The following is a 23,857-nucleotide window of genomic DNA, read 5'->3' on the forward strand; positions in this document are numbered from 1 at the left end:
AGGTGCACCTGCTGCCTGCCTGTCTGTCTCTCTGTGTGGTACAGGTGCACCTGCTGCCTGCCCGTCTCTCTGTGTGGTACAGGTGCACCTGCTGCCTGTCTGTCTCTCTGTCTTGTACAGGTTGGCCTGCTGCCTGTCTGTCTCTCTGTGTGGTACAGGTTGACCTGCTGCCTGTCTGTCTCTCTGTGTGGTACAGGTGCACCTGCTGCCTGCCCGTCTCTCTGTGTGGTACAGGTGCACCTGCTGCCTGCCTGCCTGTCTCTCTGTGTGGTACAGGTTGACCTGCTGCCTGTCTGTCTCTCTGTCTTGTACAGGTTGGCCTGCTGCCTGTCTGTCTCTCTGTCTGGTACAGGTTGACCTGCTGCCTGTCTGTCTCTCTGTCTGGTACAGGTTGACCTGCTGCCTGTCTGTCTCTCTGTCTGGTACAGGTTGACCTGCTGCCTGTCTGTTTCTCTGTCTGGTACAGGTTGATCTGCTGCCTGTCTGTCTGTCTCTCTGTGTGGTACAGGTTGATCTGCTGCCTGCCTGTCTGTCTCTCTGTGTGGTACAGGTTGATCTGCTGCCTGCCTGTCTGTCTCTCTGTGTGGTACAGGTTGACCTGCTGCCTGCCTGTCTGTCTCTCTGTGTGGTACAGGTTGACCTGCTGCCTGTCTGTCTCTCTGTGTGGTACAGGTTGACCTGCTGCCTGCCTGTCTGTCTCTCTGTGTGGTACAGGTTGACCTGCTGCCTGCCTGTCTGTCTCTCTGTGTGGTACAGGTTGACCTGCTGCCTGCCTGTCTGTCTCTCTGTGTGGTACAGGTTGACCTGCTGCCTGCCTGTCTGTCTCTCTGTGTGGTACAGGTTGACCTGCTGCCTGCCTGCCTGTCTCTCTGTGTGGTACAGGTTGACCTGCTGCCTGCCTGTCTGTCTCTCTGTGTGGTACAGGTTGACCTGCTGCCTGCCTGCCTGTCTCTCTGTGTGGTACAGGTTGACCTGCTGCCTGCCTGCACTAACCCCTCTGCCTCTCCCAGGTGTTGCTCAGGGACTATAAGCTCAGGTCCTACACCCTGAACGCCGTCAGCTTCCACTTCCTGCAGGAGCAGAAGGAGGACGTGCAGCACTCCATCATCACAGACCTGCAGGTCGGTCCGCTTGGTCGTCAGTGGCTACTTGATCCCAGTTCCCCACCCCCGCCGCTCTCTGTGTACAGAAGAGCCCCCTGTCCTGACTGGAGGAGCTCACCCAGCTGTGTCTGGAGAGAAGCCGGGGTATCGGCTTCAACCACAGGGCTGGGCAGCTTGTTCCCCACCCCCACCCCCCTCTGTGTACAGAAGAGCCTCCTGTCCTGACTGGAGGAGCTCACCCAGCTGTGTCTGGAGAGACGCCAGGGTATCGGCTTCAACCACAGGGCTGGGCAGCTTGTTCCCCACTCCCACCCCCCTCTGTGTACAGAAGCCCCTCCTGTCCTGACTGGAGGAGCTCACCCAGCTGTGTCTGGAGAGAAGCCGGGGTATCGGCTTCAACCACAGGGCTGGGCAGCTTGTTCCCCACCCCCACCCCCCTCTGTGTACAGAAGAGCCTCCTGTCCTGACTGGAGGAGCTCACCCAGCTGGGTCTGGGGAGAAGCCAGGGTATTGGCTTCAACCACAGGGCTGGGCAGCTTGTTCCCCACCCCCACCACCCTCTGTGTACAGTAGAGCCTCCTGTCCTGACTGGAGGAGCTCACCCAGCTGTGTCTGGAGAGAAGCCGGGGTATCGGCTTCAACCACAGGGCTGGGCAGCTTGTTCCCCACCCCCACCCCCCTCTGTGTACAGAAGAGCCTCCTGTCCTGACTGGAGGAGCTCACCCAGCTGTGTCTGGAGGGAAGCCAGGGTATCGGCTTCAACCACAGGGCTGGGCAGCTTGTTCCCCACCCCCGCCACCCTCTGTGTACAGAAGAGCCTCCTGTCCTGACTGGAGGAGCTCACCCAGCTGTGTCTGGAGGGAAGCCAGGGTATCGGCTTCAACTACGTGGCTGGACAGCTTGTTCCCCACCCCCACCACCCTCTGTGTAAAGAGGAGCCCACCAGCCTGGGCTGATGTATTAAACTGGGTTGAGAATTTTCTGGAATACAGTTGTTTTATCTGTCTGTATGGGTGTCTCTGTAGTCTTAGCATGTCTCTCCCCCGTCTCTCTCTCTCTCTCCCCTCTCCTCTCTCTCTCCCCCTCCCTCTCTCTACCCCTCTCTCTCTCCCCCCCTCCTTCCCTCTCTCTCTCTCTCCCCCCCTCCTTCCCTCTCTCTCTCTCTACCCCCTCTCTCTCTCTACCCCCTCTCCCCCCTCTCTCTCTCTCTCCCCTCTCCCCTCTCCCTCTCTCTCTCTCTCCCCTCTCCCCTCTCCCTCTCTCTCTCCCCTCTCCCTCTCTCTCTCTCTCCCCTCTCCCCTCTCCCTCTCTCTCTCCCCTCTCTCCCTCTCTCCTCTCCCTCTCCCCCCTGTCTCTCTCTCTCAGAATGGGAATGAGCAGACGCGCCGGCGGCTGGCAGTGTACTGCCTGAAGGACGCCTACCTGCCCCTGCGGCTGCTGGACAAGCTCATGTGTGTGATCAACTACATGGAGATGGCCCGCGTGACGGGGGTCCCGCTCGCCTACCTGCTGTCCCGGGGCCAGCAGATCAAGGTTGTGTCCCAGCTGCTCCGACAGGTGAGACGGGCGGTGCTGGGCCCCTCTCCCCGCGTCTCCCCGCGTCTCCCCGCGTCCCGCCGTGCGGTGCGAGCTCACCTCCTGTCCCCCTGTCCTGCCAGGCCATGAAACAGGGGCTGGTCATGCCGGTGGTGAAGACGGAGAGTGGGGAGGACTACACTGGAGCCACTGTCATCGAGCCGGAGAAAGGGTCTGTGTCTCGTGTCTCGTGTCTCGTGTCTCGTGTCTCGTGTCTCGTGTCTCGTGTCTCGTGTCTAGTGTCTAGTGTCTAGTGTCTAGTGTCTCGTGTCTCGTGTCTCGTGTCTCGTGTCTCGTGTCTCGTGTCTCGTGTCTCGTGTCTCGTGTCTCGTGTCTCGTGTCTCGTGTCTCGTGTCTCGTGTCTAGTGTCTAGTGTCTAGTGTCTAGTGTCTAGTGTCTAGTGTCTAGTGTCTAGTGTCTCGTGTCTCGTGTCTCGTGTCTCGTGTCTCGTGTCTCGTGTCTCGTGTCTCGTGTCTCGTGTCTCGTGTCTCGTGTCTCGTGTCTCGTGTCTCGTGTCTAGTGTCTAGTGTCTAGTGTCTAGTGTCTAGTGTCTAGTGTCTAGTGTCTAGTGTCTAGTGTCTAGTGTCTAGTGTCTAGTGTCTAGTGTCTAGTGTCTAGTGTCTAGTGTCTAGTGTCTAGTGTCTAGTCTCTAGTGTCTAGTCTCTAGTCTCTAGTCTCTAGTCTCTAGTGTCTAGTGTCTAGTGTCTAGTGTCTAGTGTCTAGTGTCTAGTGTCTAGTGTCTAGTGTCTAGTGTCTAGTGTCTAGTGTCTAGTGTCTAGTGTCTAGTGTCTAGTGTCTAGTGTCTAGTGTCTAGTCTCTTCAATGTGCTTTATGAGCATGACTGCTGGGTACAATCAGTGTTGCCAAAGCAAATAAAAATCATAAAATTAACATGGAACAAAACAAAAAATAGAAGTAAAATAAAATCTACAGACATGTTATAGACATTTACAACAAAGACATATTATATAATCTATATAGTATTATAGTATAGTATAATTATATAGTGTCTAGTGTCTAGTGTCTAGTGTCTAGTGTCTAGTGTCTAGTGTCTAGTGTCTAGTGTCTAGTGTCTAGTGTCTAGTGTCTAGTGTCTAGTGTCTAGTGTCTAGTGTCTGTAGTCTGTAGTCTGTAGTCTGTAGTCTCCACTCGCCTCGCCGCCATCCCCCCCCCCCCCTCCTCCTCCTCCCTGACTCCGGCCTGTCAGGCTCTCTGATCGTCCTTGCCGTCTGTCTGCAGGTACTACAACATCCCCATCGCCACACTGGACTTCTCCTCCCTGTACCCCTCCATCATGATGGCTCACAATCTCTGCTACACCACCCTGCTGCAGCACAGCTCCATAGAGCGCCTGGGGTGAGAAAAACATCATTGCATTTCATTCCCAAGGGATCATTAAATTCTCGCGACACACCTGACACACACAGAGATTAATATAGACCCTAGAGACACACCTCACACACGCACAGAGATTAATATAGACCCTAGAGACACACCTCACACACGCACAGAGATTAATATAGACCCTAGAGACACACCTCACACACAGAGAGATTAATACAGACCCTAATATAGACCCTAGAGACACACCTCACAGACACACAGAGATTAATATAGACCCTAGAGACACACCTCACACACAGAGAGATTAATATAGACCCTAGAGACACACCTCACAGACACACAGAGATTAATATAGACCCTAGAGACACACCTCACACACAGAGAGATTAATATAGACCCTAGAGACACACCTCACACACGCACAGAGATTAATACAGACACTAATATAGACCCTAGAGACACACCTCACACAGAGATTAACACAGGCCCTAATATAGACCCTAGAGACACACCTCTCACATACACAGATTAATACAGACCCTAATATAGACCCTAGAGACACACCTCACACACACAGAGAGATTAATACAGACCCTAATATAGACCCTAGAGACACACCTCACAGAGATTCATACAGACACACCTGAAATAGATTTCCATTCATCTGTGGTAACGTACACAGTCTAAACTGACTTTGGTCTCTCTTCTGTCACACAGTCTGTCTCCTGAAGACTTCATCAAGACCCCTACAGGAGATTACTTTGTGAAGAGCTCTGTCAGAAAGGGGCTGTTGCCTGAGATCCTGGAGAATCTCCTGTCCGCTAGAAAGAGGTGAGACTGGAGTTAATTAGCTCTGTGGGGTATTGACTGTCTCCCGTCCCATTACATTGTCCTGTGCTGTCTGTCTGTCTCTCTCTCTCTGTCCTGTACTAACCCCGTGCCCCAGCAGTGTGCTGTCTGTCTCTCTCTCTCTGCCTGGTGTAGTAACCCGTCTCTCTCTCTCTGTACTGTATTAACCCCATTCCCCAGCTGTCTCTCCCCCTGCCTGGTGTACTAACCCGTCTCTCTCTCTCTCTCTGTACTGTACTAACCCCATGCCCCAGCAGTGTGCCGCCTGTCTCTCTCTCTCTCTGTCCTGTACTAACCCCATGCCCCAGCAGTGTGCTGTCTGTCTCTCTCTCTCTGCCTGGTGTATTAACCCGTCTCTCTCTCTGTACTGTACTAACCCCGTGCCCCAGCAGTGTGCCGCCTGTCTCTCCCCCTGCCTGGTGTATAACCCGTCTCTCTCTCTCTGTCCTGTACTAACCCCATTCCCCAGCTGTCTCTCCCCCTGCCTGGTGTACTAACCCGTCTCTCTCTCTCTGTCCTGTACTAACCCCATTCCCCAGCTGTCTCTCCCCCTGCCTGGTGTACTAACCCGTCTCTCTCTCTCTCTGTACTGTATTAACCCCATTCCCCAGCTGTCTCTCCCCCTGCCTGGTGTACTAACCCGTCTCTCTCTCTCTGTACTGTATTAACCCCATTCCCCAGCTGTCTCTCCCCCTGCCTGGTGTACTAACCCGTCTCTCTCTCTCTGTCCTGTACTAACCCCATGCCCCAGCTGTCTCTCTCTCTGCCTGGTGTATAACCCGTCTCTCTCTCTGTCCTGTACTAACCCCATGCCCCAGCTGTCTCTCTCTCTGCCTGGTGTATAACCCGTCTCTCTCTCTCTGTCCTGTACTAACCCCATGCCCCAGCTGTCTCTCCCCCTGCCTGGTGTACTAACCCGTCTCTCTCTCTCTCTCTGTACTGTACTAACCCCGTGCCCCAGCAGTGTGCTGCCTGTCTCTCTCTCTGCCTGGTGTACTAACCTGTCTCTCTCTCTCTGTACTGTACTAACCCCATGCCCCAGCAGTGTGCCGCCTGTCTCTCTCCCTGCCTGGTGTATAACCCGTCTCTCTCTCTCTGTCCTGTACTAACCCCGTGCCCCAGCAGTGTGCTGTCTGTCTCTCTCTCTCTGCCTGGTGTACTAACCTGTCTCTCTCTCTCTGTACTGTACTAACCCCATTCCCCAGCAGTGTGCCGCCTGTCTCTCCCCCTGCCTGGTGTATAACCTGTCTCTCTCTCTGTACTGTACTAACCCCATGCCCCAGCAGTGTGCCGCCTGTCTCTCTCCCTGCCTGGTGTATAACCCGTCTCTCTCTCTGTCCTGTACTAACCCCATGCCCCAGCTGTCTCTCCCCCTGCCTGGTGTACTAACCCGTCTGTCTCTCTCTCTCTGTCCTGCACTAACCCCATGCCCCAGCTGTCTCTCCCCCTGCCTGGTGTATAACCCGTCTCTCTCTCGCAGGGCGAAGACGGAGCTGAAGGGGGAGACGGACCCCTTCAAGAAGCAGGTGCTGGACGGCCGCCAGCTGGCCCTGAAGGTCAGCGCCAACTCGGTCTACGGCTTCACGGGTGCGCAGGTGGGCAAGCTGCCCTGCCTGGAGATCTCGCAGGTGAGCGGCGCCCCCTGCTGGCGCGGGGGGGCGGGGGGGGCGCGGGCGGCGGGGCGCGGGCCCGTGAGTCAGGAGTCTCTCTCTCTCTCTCTCTCTCTCTCTCCCCCGCCAGAGCGTCACCGGGTTCGGCAGGCAGATGATCGAGAGGACCAAGCAGCTGGTGGAGGCGCGGTACACCATCGCCAACGGCTACAAGGCGGACGCCAAGGTGAGGAGGGGGGGGCGTCTCCCGCCCCCTGAGCTGCCCCCCCCCGCGTCCCTGTGCTCTCTTCCTCTGTGTCCAGGCTGTGGACACGGAGCCTGTCCTCTCTGGGCAGCCAGCTCTGCCTGTCTCTCCCACTGTGTCCAGTGTCTGTGTCCAGGCTGTGGTCACTGAGTGTGTGTCCAGTGTGCGTGTCCAGGCTGTGGTCACTGAGCCTGTCCTCCCTGGGCAGCCAGCTCTGCCTGTCTCTCCCACTGTGTCCAGTGTCTGTGGACCCTGAGTGTGTGTCCAGTGTCTGTGTCCAGGCTGTGGTCACGGAGTCTGTCCTCTCTGGGCAGCCAGCTCTGCCTGTCTCTCCCACTGTGTCCAGTGTCTGTGGACCCTGAGTGTGTGTCCAGTGTCTGTGGACCCTGAGTGTGTGTCCAGGCTGTGGACCCTGAGTGTGTGTCCAGTGTCTGTGGACCCTGAGTGTGTGTCCAGGCTGTGGACCCTGAGTGTGTGTCCAGTGTCTGTGTCCAAGCTGTGGTCACTGAGCCTGTCCTCTCTGGGCAGCCAGCTCTGCCTGTCTCTCCCACTGTGTCCAGGCTGTGGACACTGAGCCTGTCCTCTCTGGGCAGCCAGCTCTGCCTGTCTCTCCCACTGTGTCCAGGCTGTGGACACTGAGCCTGTCCTCTCTGGGCAGCCAGGTCTGCCTGTCCCTCCCACTGTGTCCAGTGTCTGTGTCCAGGCTGCGGACCCTGAGTGTGTGTCCAGTGTCTGTGTCCAGGCTGTGGACACTGAGCCTGTCCTCTCTGGGCAGCCAGCTCTGCCTGTCTCTCCCACTGTGTCCAAGCTGTGGACACTGAGCCTGTCCTCTCTGGGCAGCCAGCTCTGCCTGTCTCTCCCACTGTGTCCAGGCTGTGGACACTGAGCCTGTCCTCTCTGGGCAGCCAGCTCTGCCTGTCCCTCCCACTGTGTCCAGGCTGTGGTCACTGAGCCTGTCCTCTCTGGGCAGCCAGCTCTGCCTGTCCCTCCCACTGTGTCCAGGCTGTGGACACGGAGCCTGTCCTCTCTGGCAGCCAGCTCTGCCTGTCTCTCCCACTGTGTCCAGTGTCTGTGTCCAGGCTGTGGACCCTGAGTGTGTGTCCAGTGTCTGTGTCCAAGCTGTGGTCACTGAGCCTGTCCTCTCTGGGCAGCCAGCTCTACCTGTCCCTCCCACTGTGTCCAGTGTCTGTGTCCAGGCTGTGGACCCTGAGTGTGTGTCCAGTGTCTGTGTCCAAGCTGTGGTCACTGAGCCTGTCCTCTCTGGGCAGCCAGCTCTGCCTGTCTCTCCCACTGTGTCCAGGCTGTGGACACGGAGCCTGTCCTCTCTGGGCAGCCAGCTCTGCCTGTCCCTCCCACTGTGTCCAGGCTGTGGACCCTGAGTGTGTGTCTAGTGTCTGTGTCCAGTGTCTGTGGGCCCTGAGTGTGTGTCCAGTGTCTGTGTCCAAGCTGTGGTCACTGAGCCTGTCCTCTCTGGGCAGCCAGCTCTGCCTGTCCCTCCCACTGTGTCCAGTGTCTGTGTCCAGTGTCTGTGGGCCCTGAGTGGGTGTCCAGTGTCTGTGCTGTCCAGGGGGTGGCTGGCTGGGGGGCTCCTCTCTGGGCTCTCTGGAGGGGTGTTGACGTCTCTCTCTCTCTGCAGGTCATCTACGGAGACACGGACTCGGTGATGGTCAAGCTGGGCGTGCAGACGGTCGAGGAGGCCATGGGGGTGGGCAGGGAGGCGGCGGAGTGGGTGTCCACCCACTTCACCCCCCCCATCAAGCTGGAGTTCGAGAAGGTGAGGCTGGGGGCCGGCGCTGCGGAGGAGGGAGTCCTCCGGGGGCGCCCCGCTGTGTGTGTGCGTACAGGAGTGACGCGCGAGGCAGAGGCGTGAAACAGAGAGCGCTGGTTTATAGGGGCGGGGCTCAGGATCTGTGCCTGTGGCCGGGAGGTTGCCGGTTCGAATCCCGCGGCCCAGCAGAGGAATCCTACTCCGTGGGGCCCCCTGAGCGAGGCCCTTCACCCCAGCTGCTCCAGGGGGGCCGTATAAATGGCCGACCCTGCCCTCTGACCCCCAGCTTCTCTCTCCCTGTCTGTGTGTCTCCTGGAGAGCAGGCTGGGGTCTGAGAGAAGACACATCCAAATCCAATCGGATCGAAGTAGATTTATCAAATGCACAACAAGACAGCGTGCCGCTGTATCAGACACACCCACGGGTGGGGAGTGGCACTATCTCTGACGCACCCCCCAGTGGGAGTGGATCTATATCGGGCACGCCCACTGGGGGAGTGGATCTATATTGGGCACACCCCCAGGGGGAGTGGATCTGTATCGGGCACACCCCCAGGGGGAGTGGATCTGTATCGGGCACACCCCCAGGGGGAGTGGATCTATATCGGGCACACCCCCAGTGGGAGTGGATCTATATCAGGCACACCCCCAGGGGGAGTGGATCTATATCGGGCACACCCCCAGGGGGAGTGGATCTATATCGGGCACACCCCCAGGGGGAGTGGATCTATATCGGGCACACCCCCAGGGGGAGTGGATCTATATCGGGCACACCCCCAGGGGGAGTGGATCTATATCGGGCACACCCCCAGGGGGAGTGGATCTATATCGGGCACACCCCCAGGGGGAGTGGATCTATATCAGGCACACCCCAGGGGGAGTGGATCTATATCAGGCACACCCCCAGGGGGAGTGGATCTATATCGGGCACACCCCCAGGGGGAGTGGATCTATATCAGGCACACCCCCAGGGGGAGTGGATCTATATCAGGCACACCCCAGGGGGAGTGGATCTATATCAGGCACACCCCCAGTGGGAGTGGATCTATACCAGGCACACCCCCAGGGGGAGTGGATCTATATCGGGCACACCCCCAGTGGGAGTGGATCTATATCAGGCACACCCCCAGTGGGAGTGGATCTATATCAGGCACACCCCCAGTGGGAGTGGATCTATATCAGGCACACCCCCAGGGGGAGTGGATCTATATCGGGCACACCCCCAGGGGGAGTGGATCTATATCAGGCACCCACAGCGGGAGTGGATCTATATCAGACACGCCCACTGGGGGGGGTGTGGCACTGGGGAGACAGCCCTGGTGAGACCAGCTGGCAACCTGGGGTCGTTCCCCCAGGCGTGCAGCTGAGCTCTCTCTCTCTCTCTCTCTCTCTCTCTCTCTCTCTCTCTCTCTCTCTCTCTCTCTCTCTCTCTCTCTCTCTCTCTCTCTCTCCCTGTCCGTCTGTGCGCCTCAGGTGTACTTCCCCTACCTGCTCATCAACAAGAAGCGCTACGCTGGGCTCTACTTCTCCTCCAGCCCCACCACGCACGACAAGATGGACTGCAAGGGCATCGAGACCGTCCGCCGGGACAACTGCCCCCTGGTGGTCAGCCTCATCAACGCCTGCCTGCAGAGCATCCTGATCGACAGGTGCGGGTCTCCTTCGGACTCTGGGGTTCCCTTTGACCTCTGACCCTCCCGTCTCGGGGACAGCCGTGGTCCAAGGCCGGGGGTCCCCCAGTGCTGGCCTGTCGGTCTTTAATTCCTTACCCTTGTATAGCGCCTTTCTGGACACTAAACCCAAAGCGCTGTTCACTCTTATATGAGAAACAGCATCTCTGCTCTGTATACATGTATATGTGCTTTCTGGGTCTTTTGGCAATCGATTACCGATCACTCTGATAGTCCCTCCACGCAGCTGTATTGATCTGGTGTGGTCAGACAGCCAGTGGGGCAGGTGACCGAGCGATTCATCGATTACCCGATCACTCCGATAGCCTCTCCACCCTGCTGTATTGATCTGGTGTGGTCAGACAGCCAGTGGGGCAGCTGACTGAGCGATTAATCGATTACCCGATCACTCCGATAGCCTCTCCCTGCAGCTGTATTGATCTGGTGTGGTCAGACAGCCAGTGGGGCAGCTGACCGAGTGATTCATCGATTACCCGATCACTCCGATAGCCTCTCCCTGCAGCTGTATTGATCTGGTGTGGTCAGACAGCCAGTGGGGCAGCTGACCGAGCGATTCATCGATTACCCGATCACTCCGATAGCCTCTCCCTGTAGCTGTATTGATCTGGTGTGGTCCGACAGCCAGTGGGGCAGCTGACCGAGCGATTCATCGATTACCCGATCACTCCGATAGCCTCTCCCTGCAGCTGTATTGATCTGGTGTGGTCAGACAGCCAGTGGGGCAGCTGACCGAGCGATTCATCGATTACCGATCACTCCGATAGTCCCTCCACGCAGCTGTATTGATCTGGTGTGGTCAGACAGCCAGTGGGGCAGCTGACCGACCGATTCATCGATTACCCGATCACTCCGATAGCCTCTCCCTGCAGCTGTATTGATCTGGTGTGGTCAGACAGCCAGTGGGGCAGCTGACCGAGCGATTCATCGATTACCCGATCACTCCGATAGCCTCTCCCTGTAGCTGTATTGATCTGGTGTGGTCAGACAGCCAGTGGGGCAGCTGACCGAGCGATTCATCGATTACCCGATCACTCCGATAGCCTCTCCCTGCAGCTGTATTGATCTGGTGCGGTCAGACAGCCAGTGGGGCAGCTGACCGACCGATTCATCGATTACCCGATCACTCCGATAGCCTCTCCCTGCAGCTGTATTGATCTGGTGTGGTCAGACAGCCAGTGGGGCAGCTGACCGAGCGATTCATCGATTACCCGATCACTCCGATAGCCTCTCCCTGTAGCTGTATTGATCTGGTGCGGTCAGACAGCCAGTGGGGCAGCTGACCGAGCGATTCATCGATTACCCGATCACTCCGATAGCCTCTCCCTGCAGCTGTATTGATCTGGTGTGGTCAGACAGCCAGTGGGGCAGCTGACCGAGCGATTCATCGATTACCGATCACGCCGATAGTCCCTCCACGCAGCTGTATTGATCTGGTGTGGTCAGACAGCCAGTGGGACAGCTGACCAAGCGATTCATCGATTACCCGATCACTCTGATAGCCTCTCCCTGCAGCTGTATTGATCTGGTGTGGTCAGACAGCCAGTGGGGCAGCTGACCGAGTGATTAATCGATTACCCGATCACTCCGATAGCCTCTCCCTGCAGCTGTTTTGATCTGGTGTGGTCAGACAGCCAGTGGGGCAGCTGACCGAGCGATTCATCGATTACCCGATCACTCTGATAGCCTCTCCCTGCAGCTGTATTGATCTGGTGTGGTCAGACAGCCTGTGGGGCAGCTGACCGAGCGATTAATCGATTACCCGATCACTCCGATAGTCTCCACCCTGCTGTATTGATCTGGTGTGGTCAGGCAGCCAGTGGGGCAGCTGACTGAGCGATTCATCGATTACCCGATCACTCCGATAGCCTCTCCCTGCAGCTGTATTGATCTGGTGTGGTCAGACAGCCAGTGGGGCAGCTGACCGAGCGATTCATCGATTACCCGATCACTCCGATAGCCTCTCCCTGCAGCTGTATTGATCTGGTGTGGTCAGCCAGTGGGGCAGCTGACCGACCGATTCATCGATTACCCGATCACTCCGATAGCCTCTCCCTGCAGCTGTATTGATCTGGTGTGGTCAGACAGCCAGTGGGGCAGCTGACCGAGCGATTCATCGATTACCCGATCACTCCGATAGCCTCTCCCTGCAGCTGTATTGATCTGGTGTGGTCAGACAGCCTGTGGGCCAGCTGACCGAGCGATTCATCGATTACCGATCACTCCGATAGCCTCTCCCTGCAGCTGTATTGATCTGGTGTGGTCAGACAGCCAGTGGGGCAGCTGTCCTGTTAACCCCTCTCTCCCCCCCCCCAGGGACCCCCTGGGCGCAGTGGAGCACGCCAAGGAGGTGATCTCGGACCTGCTGTGCAACCGGATCGACATCTCCCAGCTGGTCATCACCAAGGAGCTGACCCGCTCGGCCGAGGAGTACGCCGGCAAGCAGGCCCACGTGGAGCTGGCCGAGAGGTGGGGGGGCCGGGTTCGAGCCTGGCGAGAGAGTGCAGGAGGCTCTTCTGTACACAGAGGGGGGCGGGGGTGGGGAACAAGCTGCCCAGCCCTGTGGTTGAAGCCGATACCCTGGCTTCTCTCCAGACACAGCTGGGTGAGCTCCTCCAGTCAGGACAGGAGGCTCTTCTGTACACAGAGGGTGGTGGGGGTGGGGAACAAGCTGCCCAGCCCTGTGGTTGAGGCCGACACCCTGGCTTCTCTCCAGACACAGCTGGGTGAGCTCCTCCAGTCAGGACAGGAGGCTCTACTGTACACAGAGGGGGGTGGGGGTGGGGAACAAGCTGCCCAGCCCTCTGGTTGAAGCCGATACCCTGGCTTCTCTCCAGACACAGCTGGGTGAGCTCCTCCAGTCAGGACAGGAGCCTCTTCTGTACACAGAGGGTGGTGGGGGTGTGGAACAAGCTGCCCAGCCCTCTGGTTGAAGCCGATACCCTGGCTTCTCTCCAGACACAGCTGGGTGAGCTCCTCCAGTCAGGACAGGAGGGTCTACTGTACACAGAGGGGGGCGGGGGTGGGGAACAAGCTGCCCACCCCTGTGGTTGAAGCCGATACCCTGTTCTGACAATAACATTCACCTGAGGGGCCCGCTGCTCCTCCTCCTCCTCCTCCTCCTCCGGGGGACCCGCCGGCGCGCCTCTCCCTCCGGGTTCGGACGAGCCCAGCACCGCTCCTGCTCGTGGGGACAGACCCTCTCTCTCCCCGAGCTCTGGCCAGGGCCCCAGATCCCGGCCAGGCCTGCTGACACCCCCCTCTGTCTCCCTGTCTCTGTCTCTCCCAGGATGAGGAAGAGGGACGCAGGCAGCGCCCCCAATCTGGGGGACCGGGTGCCCTACGTCATCATCAAGGCCACCAAGGGGGTAGCAGCGTACATGAAGTCAGAGGTCAGTCTCTCTCTCTCAGTGTGCTGGGTTAATGTGTCAATACACATTCACAATACAGTAAGACTCCAGTGTGTGTTAATACAGTCATACAGTAAGAATCCAGTGTGTGTGTATCAATACAGTAGTTATCCAGTGTGTATTAATACAGTAAGAATCCAGTGTGTGTTAATACAGTCATACAGTAAGAATCCAGTGTGTGTGTATCAATACAGTAAGAATCCAGTGTGTGTGTGTATTAATACAGTAAGAATCCAGTGTGTGTGTGTATTAATACAGTGATATATTAATACTCCAGTGTGTGTATTAATACAGTAAGAATCCAGTGTGTGTGTATCAATACAGTAATTATCCAGTGTGTGTGTATTAATACAGTGATATATTAAGACTCCAGTGTGTGTGTGTATTAATACAGTAAGAATCCAGTGTGTGTGTATTAATACAGTAATATATTAAGAATCTAGTGTGTGTATTAATACAGTAATATATTAAGAATCCAGTGTGTATTAATACAGTAAGAATCCAGTGTGTGTATTAATACAGTAATATATTAAGAATCCAGTGTGTGTGTATTAATACAGTAATTTATTAAGAATCCAGTGTGTATTAATACAGTAAGAATCCAGTGTGTGTATTAATACAGTAAGAATCCAGTGTGTGTGCATGAATACAGTGATATATTAAGAATCCAGTGTGTGTATGAATACAGTGATATATTAAGAATCCAGTGTGTGTATTAATACAGTAATTAATTAAGAATCTAGTGTGTGTATTAATACAGTAAGAATCCAGTGTGTATTAATACAGTAATATATTAAGAATACAGTGTGTGTATTAATACAGTAAGAATCCAGTGTGTGTGCATGAATACAGTGATATATTAAGAATCCAGTGTGTGTATGAATACAGTGATATATTAAGAATCCAGTGTGTGTATTAATACAGTAATTAATTAAGAATCCAGTGTGTGTATTAATACAGTAAGAATCCAGTGTGTATTAATACAGTAATTTATTAAGAATCCAGTGTGTATTAATACAGTAATATATTAAGAATCTAGTGTGTGTATTAATACAGTAAGAATCCAGTGTGTATTAATACAGTAATATATTAAGAATACAGTGTGTGTATTAATACAGTAAGAATCCAGTGTGTATTAATACAGTAAGAATCCAGTGTGTGTGTATGAATACAGTGATATATTAAGAATCCAGTGTGTGTATTAATACAGTAATATATTAAGAATCCAGTGTGTATTAATACAGTAAGAATCCAGTGTGTGTATTAATACAGTGATATATTAAGAATCCAGTGTGTGTGTATTAATACAGTAAGAATCCAGTGTGTGTGTATTAATACAGTAATATATTAAGAATCTAGTGTGTGTATTAATACAGTAATATATTAAGAATCCAGTGTGTATTAATACAGTAAGAATCCAGTGTGTGCATGAATACAGTGATATATTAAGAATCCAGTGTGTGTGTATTAATACAGTAAGAATCCAGTGTGTGTGTATTAATACAGTAATATATTAAGAATCCAGTGTGTATTAATACAGTAAGAATCCAGTGTGTGCATGAATAGTGATATATTAAGAATCCAGTGTGTGTGTATTAATACAGTAAGAATCCAGTGTGTGTATTAATACAGTAATATATTAAGAATCTAGTGTGTGTATTAATACAGTGATATATTAAGAATCCAGTGTGTATTAATACAGTAAGAATCCAGTGTGTGCATGAATACAGTGATATATTAAGAATCCAGTGTGTGTGTATGAATACAGTGATATATTAAGAATCCAGTGTGTGTGTATTAATACAGTAAGAATCCTGTGTGTGTATGAATACAGTGATATATTAAGAGTCCAGTGTGTGTGTATTAATACAGTAAGAATCCAGTTTGTATTAATACAGTAATATATTAAGAATACAGTGTGTGTATTAATACAGTAAGAATCCAGTGTGTGTATTAATACAGTAATATATTAAGAATCCAGTGTGTATTAATACAGTAAGAATCCAGTGTGTGTGTATGAATACAGTGATATATTAAGAATCCAGTGTGTGTGTATTAATACAGTAAGAATCCAGTGTGTGTGTATTAATACAGTAATATATTAAGAATCCAGTGTGTGTATTAATACAGTGATATATTAAGAATCCAGTGTGTATTAATACAGTAAGAATCCAGTGTGTGTATTAATACAGTAATATATTAAGAATCCAGTGTGTGTGTATTAATACAGTAATATATTAAGAATCCAGTGTGTATTAATACAGTAAGAATCCAGTGTGTGTATTAATACAGTGATATATTAAGAATCCAGTGTGTGTGTATTAATACAGTAATATATTAAGAATCCAGTGTGTATTAATACAGTAAGAATCCAGTGTGTGTATTAATACAGTGATATATTAAGAATCCAGTGTGTGTGTATTAATACAGTAAGAATCTAGTGTGTATTAATACAGTAATATATTAAGAATCTAGTGTGTGTATTAATACAGTAATATATTAAGAATCCAGTGTGTATTAATACAGTAAGAATCCAGTGTGTGCATGAATACAGTGATATATTAAGAATCCAGTGTGTGTATTAATACAGTAATATATTAAGAATCCAGTGTGTATTAATACAGTAAGAATCCAGTGTGTGCATGAATACAGTGATATATTAAGAATCCAGTGTGTGTGTATTAATACAGTAATAATCCAGTGTGTGTGTGTATGAATACAGTGATATATTAAGAATCCAGTGTGTGTGTATGAATACAGTGATATATTAAGAATCCAGTGTGTATTAATACAGTAATTATCCAGTGTGTGCATGAATACAGTGATATATTAAGACTCCAGTGTGTGTGTATGAATACAGTGATATATTAAGACTCCAGTGTGTGTGCATGAATACAGTGATATATTAAGACTCCAGTGTGTGTGCATGAATACAGTGATATATTAAGAATCCAGTGTGTGTGTATTAATACAGTGATATATTAAGACTCCAGTGTGTATTAATACAGTAAGAATCCAGTGTGTATTAATACAGTAATATATTAAGAATCTAGTGTGTATTAATACAGTAAGAATCCAGTGTGTGCATGAATACAGTGATATATTAAGAATCCAGTGTGTGTATTAATACAGTAATATATTAAGAATCCAGTGTGTATTAATACAGTAAGAATCCAGTGTGTGCATGAATACAGTGATATATTAAGAATCCAGTGTGTGTGTATTAATACAGTAATAATCCAGTGTGTGTGTGTATGAATACAGTGATATATTAAGAATCCAGTGTGTGTGTATGAATACAGTGATATATTAAGAATCCAGTGTGTATTAATACAGTAATTATCCAGTGTGTGCATGAATACAGTGATATATTAAGACTCCAGTGTGTGTGCATGAATACAGTGATATATTAAGAATCCAGTGTGTGTGTATTAATACAGTGATATATTAAGAATCCAGTGTGTATTAATACAGTAATTATCCAGTGTGTGCATGAATACAGTGATATATTAAGACTCCAGTGTGTGTGCATGAATACAGTGATATATTAAGAATCCAGTGTGTGTGTATTAATACAGTGATATATGAAGACTCCAGTGTGTGTGCATGAATACAGTGATAATACTGATATTGATGTCCTCCTCCCCCTCCTGTCTCAGGACCCCATCTACGTGCTGGAGAACAACATCCCCATCGACACGCAGTACTACCTGGAGCAGCAGCTGTCCAAGCCCCTGCTGAGGATCTTCGAGCCCATCCTGGGGGAGAGCAGGGCCGAGAGCGTCCTACTGAGTGAGTGACCGCCGCGCCGGCCCCCCGCGAGGCCCGCCCGCCGACCGGGCCGCTGACCCCTCTGTCCCTCTCCCAGGGGGCGACCACACGCGCTGCAAGACCGTGCTGACCGCCAGGGTGGGGGGGCTGATGGCCTTCGCCCAGAAGAGGAGCACCTGCATCGGCTGCAAGGCTGTGCTGAAGAGCGACGGTGAGGGGGGGCTCCTCCGGCCCGCTGTCTGTCCCTCTGTCTCCTCGCTGTGTCCCTCTCCCTCTGCCTCCTCGCTGTGTCCCTGTGTCCCTCTCCCTCTGCCTCCTCGCTGTGTCCCTGTGTCCCTCTCCCTCTGCCTCCTCGCTGTGTCCCTCTGCCTCCTCTCTGTGTCCCTCTGCCTCCTCTCTGTGTCCCTCTGCCTCCTCTCTGTGTCCCTCTGCCTCCTCTCTGTGTCCCTCTGTCCCTCCCTCCGCCTCCTCTCTGTGTCCCTCCGCCTCCTCTCTGTGTCCCTCCGCCTCCTCTGTGTCCCTCTGTCCCTCTCCCTCCTCTCTGTGTCCCTCTGTCCTTCCCTCTGCCTCCTCTCTGTGTCCCTCCGCCTCCTCTCTGTGTCCCTCTGTCCCTTCCTCCGCCTCCTCTCTGTGTCCCTCTGTCCCTCCCTCTGTCTCCTCTCTGTGTCCCTGTGTCCCTCCCTCTGTCTCCTCTCTGTGTCCCTGTGTCCCTCCCTCTGCCTCCTCTCTGTGTCCCTCTGTCCCTTCCTCTGTGTCCCTCTGTCCCTCTCCCTCTACCTCCTCGCTGTGTCCCTCTACCTCCTCGCTGTGTCCCTCTGCCTCCTCTCTGTGTCCCTCTGTCCCTCCCTCTGCCTCCTCGCTGTGTCCCTCTGTCCCTCCCTCTGCCTCCTCTCTGTGTCCCTCTGTCCCTCCCTCCGCCTCCTCGCTGTGTCCCTCTGTCCCTCCCTCCGCCTCCTCTCTGTGTCCCTCTGTCCTTCCCTCTGCCTCCTCTCTGTGTCCCTCTCCCTCCGCCTCCTCTCTGTGTCCCTCTCCCTCTGTCCCTCCTCTCCGCCTCCTCTCTGTGTCTCTCTGCCCCCTCTCCCTGTCCCTCCCTCTGTCTCCTCTCTCCCTCTGCCTCTCTGGTGTTATTGAATCATAGTGGTAGTGATGATGATGATGATGGTGGTTCACTGGCCCCTGTGTGTCTTCCAGCTGCTGTGTGTGACTTCTGTAAGAAGAGGGAGTCTGAGCTGTACCAGAAAGAGGTGAGATTCCTCAGTACTGATCATTCCCACTGTGAGTGACACTGTGGGTGTGAGCCGTGATTCCCAGTGTCTCACTCCCGCTGTGCTGTCTCTGTCTCGGGCGTCTCACTCCCGCTGTGCTGTCTCTGTCTCGGGCGTCTCACTCTTGGGTGTCTCACTCCCGCTGTGCTGTCTCTGTCTCGGGCGTCTCACTCTTGGGTGTCTCACTCCCGCTGTGCTGTCTCGGTCTCGGGCGTCTCACTCCTGCGGTGCCGTCTCTGTCTCGGTCTCAGGTGTCTCACCCCCGCGGTGCCGTCTCTGTCTCGGTCTCAGGTGTCTCACCCCCTGCGGTGCCGTCTCGGTCTCAGGTGTCTCACCCCCGCGGTGCCGTCTCTGTCTCTGTCTCAGGTGTCTCACTCCCACTGTGCCGTCTCTGTCTCTGTCTCGGTCTCAGGTGTCTCACCCCCGCGGTGCCGTCTCTGTCTCGGGCGTCTCACTCTTGGGTGTCTCACTCCCGCTGTGCTGTCTCGGGTGTCTCACCCCCTGCGGTGCCGTCTCTGTCTCGGGTGTCTCACCCCCTGCGGTGCCGTCTCTGTCTCAGGTGTCTCACCCCCGCGGTGCCGTCTCTGTCTCAGGTGTCTCACCCCCGCGGTGCCGTCTCGGTCTCGGGCGTCTCACTCTTGGGTGTCTCACTCCCGCTGTGCCGTCTCGGTCTCGGGCGTCTCACTCCTGCGGTGCCGTCTCTGTCTCTGTCTCGGGTGTCTCACCCCCTGCGGTGCCGTCTCGGTCTCAGGTGTCTCACCCCCGCGGTGCCATCTCTGTCTCTGTCTCAGGTGTCTCACTCCCACTGTGCCGTCTCTGTCTCGGTCTCAGGTGTCTCACCCCCGCGGTGCCGTCTCTGTCTCTGTCTCAGGTGTCTCACTCCCACTGTGCCGTCTCTGTCTCGGTCTCAGGTGTCTCACCCCCGCTGTGCTGTCTCTGTCTCGGGCGTCTCACTCTTGGGTGTCTCACTCCCGCTGTGCTGTCTCTGTCTCGGGCGTCTCACTCTTGGGTGTCTCACTCCCGCTGTGCTGTCTCGGTCTCGGGCGTCTCACTCCTGCGGTGCCGTCTCTGTCTCGGTCTCAGGTGTCTCACCCCCGCGGTGCCGTCTCTGTCTCGGTCTCAGGTGTCTCACCCCCTGCGGTGCCGTCTCGGTCTCAGGTGTCTCACCCCCGCGGTGCCGTCTCTGTCTCTGTCTCAGGTGTCTCACTCCCACTGTGCCGTCTCTGTCTCTGTCTCGGTCTCAGGTGTCTCACCCCCGCGGTGCCGTCTCTGTCTCGGGCGTCTCACTCTTGGGTGTCTCACTCCCGCTGTGCTGTCTCGGGTGTCTCACCCCCTGCGGTGCCGTCTCTGTCTCGGGTGTCTCACCCCCTGCGGTGCCGTCTCTGTCTCAGGTGTCTCACCCCCGCGGTGCCGTCTCGGTCTCGGGCGTCTCACTCTTGGGTGTCTCACTCCCGCTGTGCCGTCTCGGTCTCGGGCGTCTCACTCCTGCGGTGCCGTCTCTGTCTCTGTCTCGGGTGTCTCACCCCCTGCGGTGCCGTCTCGGTCTCAGGTGTCTCACCCCCGCGGTGCCATCTCTGTCTCTGTCTCAGGTGTCTCACTCCCACTGTGCCGTCTCTGTCTCGGTCTCAGGTGTCTCACCCCCGCGGTGCCGTCTCTGTCTCTGTCTCAGGTGTCTCACTCCCACTGTGCCGTCTCTGTCTCGGTCTCAGGTGTCTCACCCCCGCTGTGCTGTCTCTGTCTCGGGCGTCTCACTCTTGGGTGTCTCACTCCCGCTGTGCTGTCTCTGTCTCGGGCGTCTCACTCTTGGGTGTCTCACTCCCGCTGTGCTGTCTCGGTCTCGGGCGTCTCACTCCTGCGGTGCCGTCTCTGTCTCGGTCTCAGGTGTCTCACCCCCGCGGTGCCGTCTCTGTCTCGGTCTCAGGTGTCTCACCCCCTGCGGTGCCGTCTCGGTCTCAGGTGTCTCACCCCCGCGGTGCCGTCTCTGTCTCTGTCTCAGGTGTCTCACTCCCACTGTGCCGTCTCTGTCTCTGTCTCGGTCTCAGGTGTCTCACCCCCGCGGTGCCGTCTCTGTCTCGGGCGTCTCACTCTTGGGTGTCTCACTCCCGCTGTGCTGTCTCGGGTGTCTCACCCCCTGCGGTGCCGTCTCTGTCTCGGGTGTCTCACCCCCTGCGGTGCCGTCTCTGTCTCAGGTGTCTCACCCCCGCGGTGCCGTCTCTGTCTCAGGTGTCTCACCCCCGCGGTGCCGTCTCGGTCTCGGGCGTCTCACTCTTGGGTGTCTCACTCCCGCTGTGCCGTCTCGGTCTCGGGCGTCTCACTCCTGCGGTGCCGTCTCTGTCTCTGTCTCGGGTGTCTCACCCCCTGCGGTGCCGTCTCGGTCTCAGGTGTCTCACCCCCGCGGTGCCATCTCTGTCTCTGTCTCAGGTGTCTCACTCCCACTGTGCCGTCTCTGTCTCGGTCTCAGGTGTCTCACCCCCGCGGTGCCGTCTCTGTCTCTGTCTCAGGTGTCTCACTCCCACTGTGCCGTCTCTGTCTCGGTCTCAGGTGTCTCACCCCCGCTGTGCTGTCTCTGTCTCGGGCGTCTCACTCTTGGGTGTCTCACTCCCGCTGTGCTGTCTCTGTCTCGGGCGTCTCACTCTTGGGTGTCTCACTCCCGCTGTGCTGTCTCGGTCTCGGGCGTCTCACTCCTGCGGTGCCGTCTCTGTCTCGGTCTCAGGTGTCTCACCCCCGCGGTGCCGTCTCTGTCTCGGTCTCAGGTGTCTCACCCCCTGCGGTGCCGTCTCGGTCTCAGGTGTCTCACCCCCGCGGTGCCGTCTCTGTCTCTGTCTCAGGTGTCTCACTCCCACTGTGCCGTCTCTGTCTCTGTCTCGGTCTCAGGTGTCTCACCCCCGCGGTGCCGTCTCTGTCTCGGGCGTCTCACTCTTGGGTGTCTCACTCCCGCTGTGCTGTCTCGGGTGTCTCACCCCCTGCGGTGCCGTCTCTGTCTCGGGTGTCTCACCCCCTGCGGTGCCGTCTCTGTCTCAGGTGTCTCACCCCCGCGGTGCCGTCTCTGTCTCAGGTGTCTCACCCCCGCGGTGCCGTCTCGGTCTCGGGCGTCTCACTCTTGGGTGTCTCACTCCCGCTGTGCCGTCTCGGTCTCGGGCGTCTCACTCCTGCGGTGCCGTCTCTGTCTCTGTCTCGGGTGTCTCACCCCCTGCGGTGCCGTCTCGGTCTCAGGTGTCTCACCCCCGCGGTGCCATCTCTGTCTCTGTCTCAGGTGTCTCACTCCCACTGTGCCGTCTCTGTCTCGGTCTCAGGTGTCTCACCCCCGCGGTGCCGTCTCTGTCTCTGTCTCAGGTGTCTCACTCCCACTGTGCCGTCTCTGTCTCGGTCTCAGGTGTCTCACCCCCGCTGTGCTGTCTCTGTCTCGGGCGTCTCACTCTTGGGTGTCTCACTCCCGCTGTGCTGTCTCGGGAGTCTCACTCCCACAGTGCTGTCTCAGGTGTCTCACCCCCGCGGTGCCGTCTCGGTCTCAGGTGTCTCACCCCCGCGGTGCCGTCTCTCTCTGTCTCAGGTGTCTCACCTGGGCTCCCTGGAGGAGAGGTTCTCCAGACTGTGGACTCAGTGCCAGAGGTGCCAGGGCTCTCTGCACGAGGATGTGCTCTGCACCAGGTACGCTGATAGCGCCCGTCCCCACCCCGTCCCCACCCCGTCCTCACCTGCGTCCTGCGGCCCAGACACCTCTCCCTGACCCCCCCTCTCTCTCCCCCTGCAGTAGAGACTGTCCGATCTTCTACATGCGCAAGAAGGTGCAGAAGGACCTGGATGACCAGGAGAGGCTGGTGAAGCGCTTCGGCGCCCCCTGCTGGTGACCAGGGGGTTTCTCACCCCGGGCGAGACGGGAGGAGGAGGAGGGGAACTGGGCACTGGGACTGACCCCTGACCCCTGGGCCTCCTGGTGTGGGGGTGTTTGCGAGGTCTCGGTCACGGGGCACTTGATTTCACTTTTCTCTCGGTGGGGGGGGCAGGTTTTTAAATAAATAAACAAAAGAAATTTCAGTTACAAATCCCACCTGACCTTCGGTGGTGGTCAGCCTTGTGCCTGATGCATCTCCGGTACAGTGTCACTCATACTGTGGGTGTGTCTGAAAACGCCACCCCCCCCCTGTGGGTGTGTCTAATATAGATCCACTCCCACTGGGGGTGTGGCTAATATAGATCCACTCCCACTGGGGGTGTGGCTAATATAGATCCACTCCCACTGGGGGTGTGTCTGAAAATACCACTCCCACAGTGGGAGTAACATTATAAACTGACACACCCACAGTGGGAGTGACACTATCAGGTACGCCCCCAGTGGAGTGGATCTATCTCAGCCACGCCCACTGGGGGGGTTGATGTTTTCAGACACACCCCCAGTGGGAGTGGATCTATATTAGGCACACCCCCCAGTGGGCGTGTCTGAGATAGATCCACTCCACTGGGGGCGTGCCTGATAGTGTCACTCCCACTGTGGGTGTGTCAGTTTATAATGTTACTCCCACTGTGGGTGTGTTAGACATAGTGCCACTCCCCCCCAGTGGGTGTGCCTAATATCGATCCATATACTGTGGGTGTGTCTGATATAGATCCACTCCCCCTGGGGGTGTGCCTGATATATAGATCCACTCCCACTGGGGGTGTGTCTGATGGTGTCACTCCCACTGTAGGTGTGTCAGTTTATAATGTTACTCCCACTGTGGGTGTTATTGCTGTTATTGATCAGCGAGTAAGTTGATAAGCTGTTATTGATCAGCGAGTGAGTTGATCAGCTGTTATTGATCAGCGAGTGAGTTGATCAGCTGTTGAGTCAGGGTGCGAGGCTGGGCGTCAGGTCCTGTTGGCGGAAGGTGCCAGAAACGGTGTCACAGTACATCAACAGTGCGAGTCGCTATATTATTACCACTCAGGCCCGCCCGGTGAGACTGCGTCAGCCCCCCGGAGGCGGGGGGTACAGAGCCCTGAATTGGGGGTGCCCAGGAATGCCCGCTCCAGCTGCGTCTGTGGGGGTGAAACGCCAACGCAACCCCACTCCTCCTCCTCCTCTCGGGCCGGGTCGCGGTCGGTGCCGAGTCCCCGAGACCGTGGCCTTTGTGAACTCACCGTGGGGTGGGGTGGGTGGGTTTGTTTATTCCCTTGTTTGTTTGTTTATTTTTGTAACGCTTTTGGAATAGAAAACTGGAATAAAGGTCTTCCGCAGCCTCTGTGGAAACCAC

The 23,857-nt window shown here is 54.9% G+C and overlaps 1 protein-coding gene across 3 annotated transcripts in view; it reads left to right on the forward strand.

The window, feature by feature from the left end:
* pold1 (polymerase (DNA directed), delta 1, catalytic subunit) overlaps window positions 1-23,857 on the forward strand; it is a 38,352-nt gene extending 14,495 nt beyond the window's left edge. For 2 of the 3 annotated variants that reach the window (XM_088646432.1, XM_088646431.1), the window contains exons 12-27: window positions 1,011-1,121; window positions 2,469-2,660; window positions 2,762-2,850; window positions 3,918-4,034; window positions 4,740-4,853; window positions 6,352-6,499; window positions 6,612-6,707; window positions 8,362-8,499; window positions 9,966-10,141; window positions 12,497-12,649; window positions 13,470-13,572; window positions 17,250-17,382; window positions 17,459-17,572; window positions 18,553-18,605; window positions 22,177-22,274; window positions 22,378-23,857. In XM_088646432.1, coding sequence (XP_088502558.1) covers window positions 1,011-1,121; window positions 2,469-2,660; window positions 2,762-2,850; window positions 3,918-4,034; window positions 4,740-4,853; window positions 6,352-6,499; window positions 6,612-6,707; window positions 8,362-8,499; window positions 9,966-10,141; window positions 12,497-12,649; window positions 13,470-13,572; window positions 17,250-17,382; window positions 17,459-17,572; window positions 18,553-18,605; window positions 22,177-22,274; window positions 22,378-22,474 — 1,932 coding nt within the window. In that variant the 3' untranslated portion in view covers window positions 22,475-23,857. Of the gene's footprint in view, window positions 1-1,010; window positions 1,122-2,468; window positions 2,661-2,761; window positions 2,851-3,917; window positions 4,035-4,739; window positions 4,854-6,351; window positions 6,500-6,611; window positions 6,708-8,361; window positions 8,500-9,965; window positions 10,142-12,496; window positions 12,650-13,469; window positions 13,573-17,249; window positions 17,573-18,552; window positions 18,606-22,176; window positions 22,275-22,377 lie in introns of those variants that run through there. The other variant, XM_088646433.1, reaches the window with a different exon arrangement.

The sequence above is a fragment of the Lepisosteus platostomus genome, chromosome 9 (genome assembly GCF_059453375.1).
Source record: "Lepisosteus platostomus isolate fLepPlt1 chromosome 9, fLepPlt1.hap1, whole genome shotgun sequence".
Taxonomy (NCBI): Eukaryota; Metazoa; Chordata; class Actinopteri; order Semionotiformes; family Lepisosteidae; genus Lepisosteus; species Lepisosteus platostomus.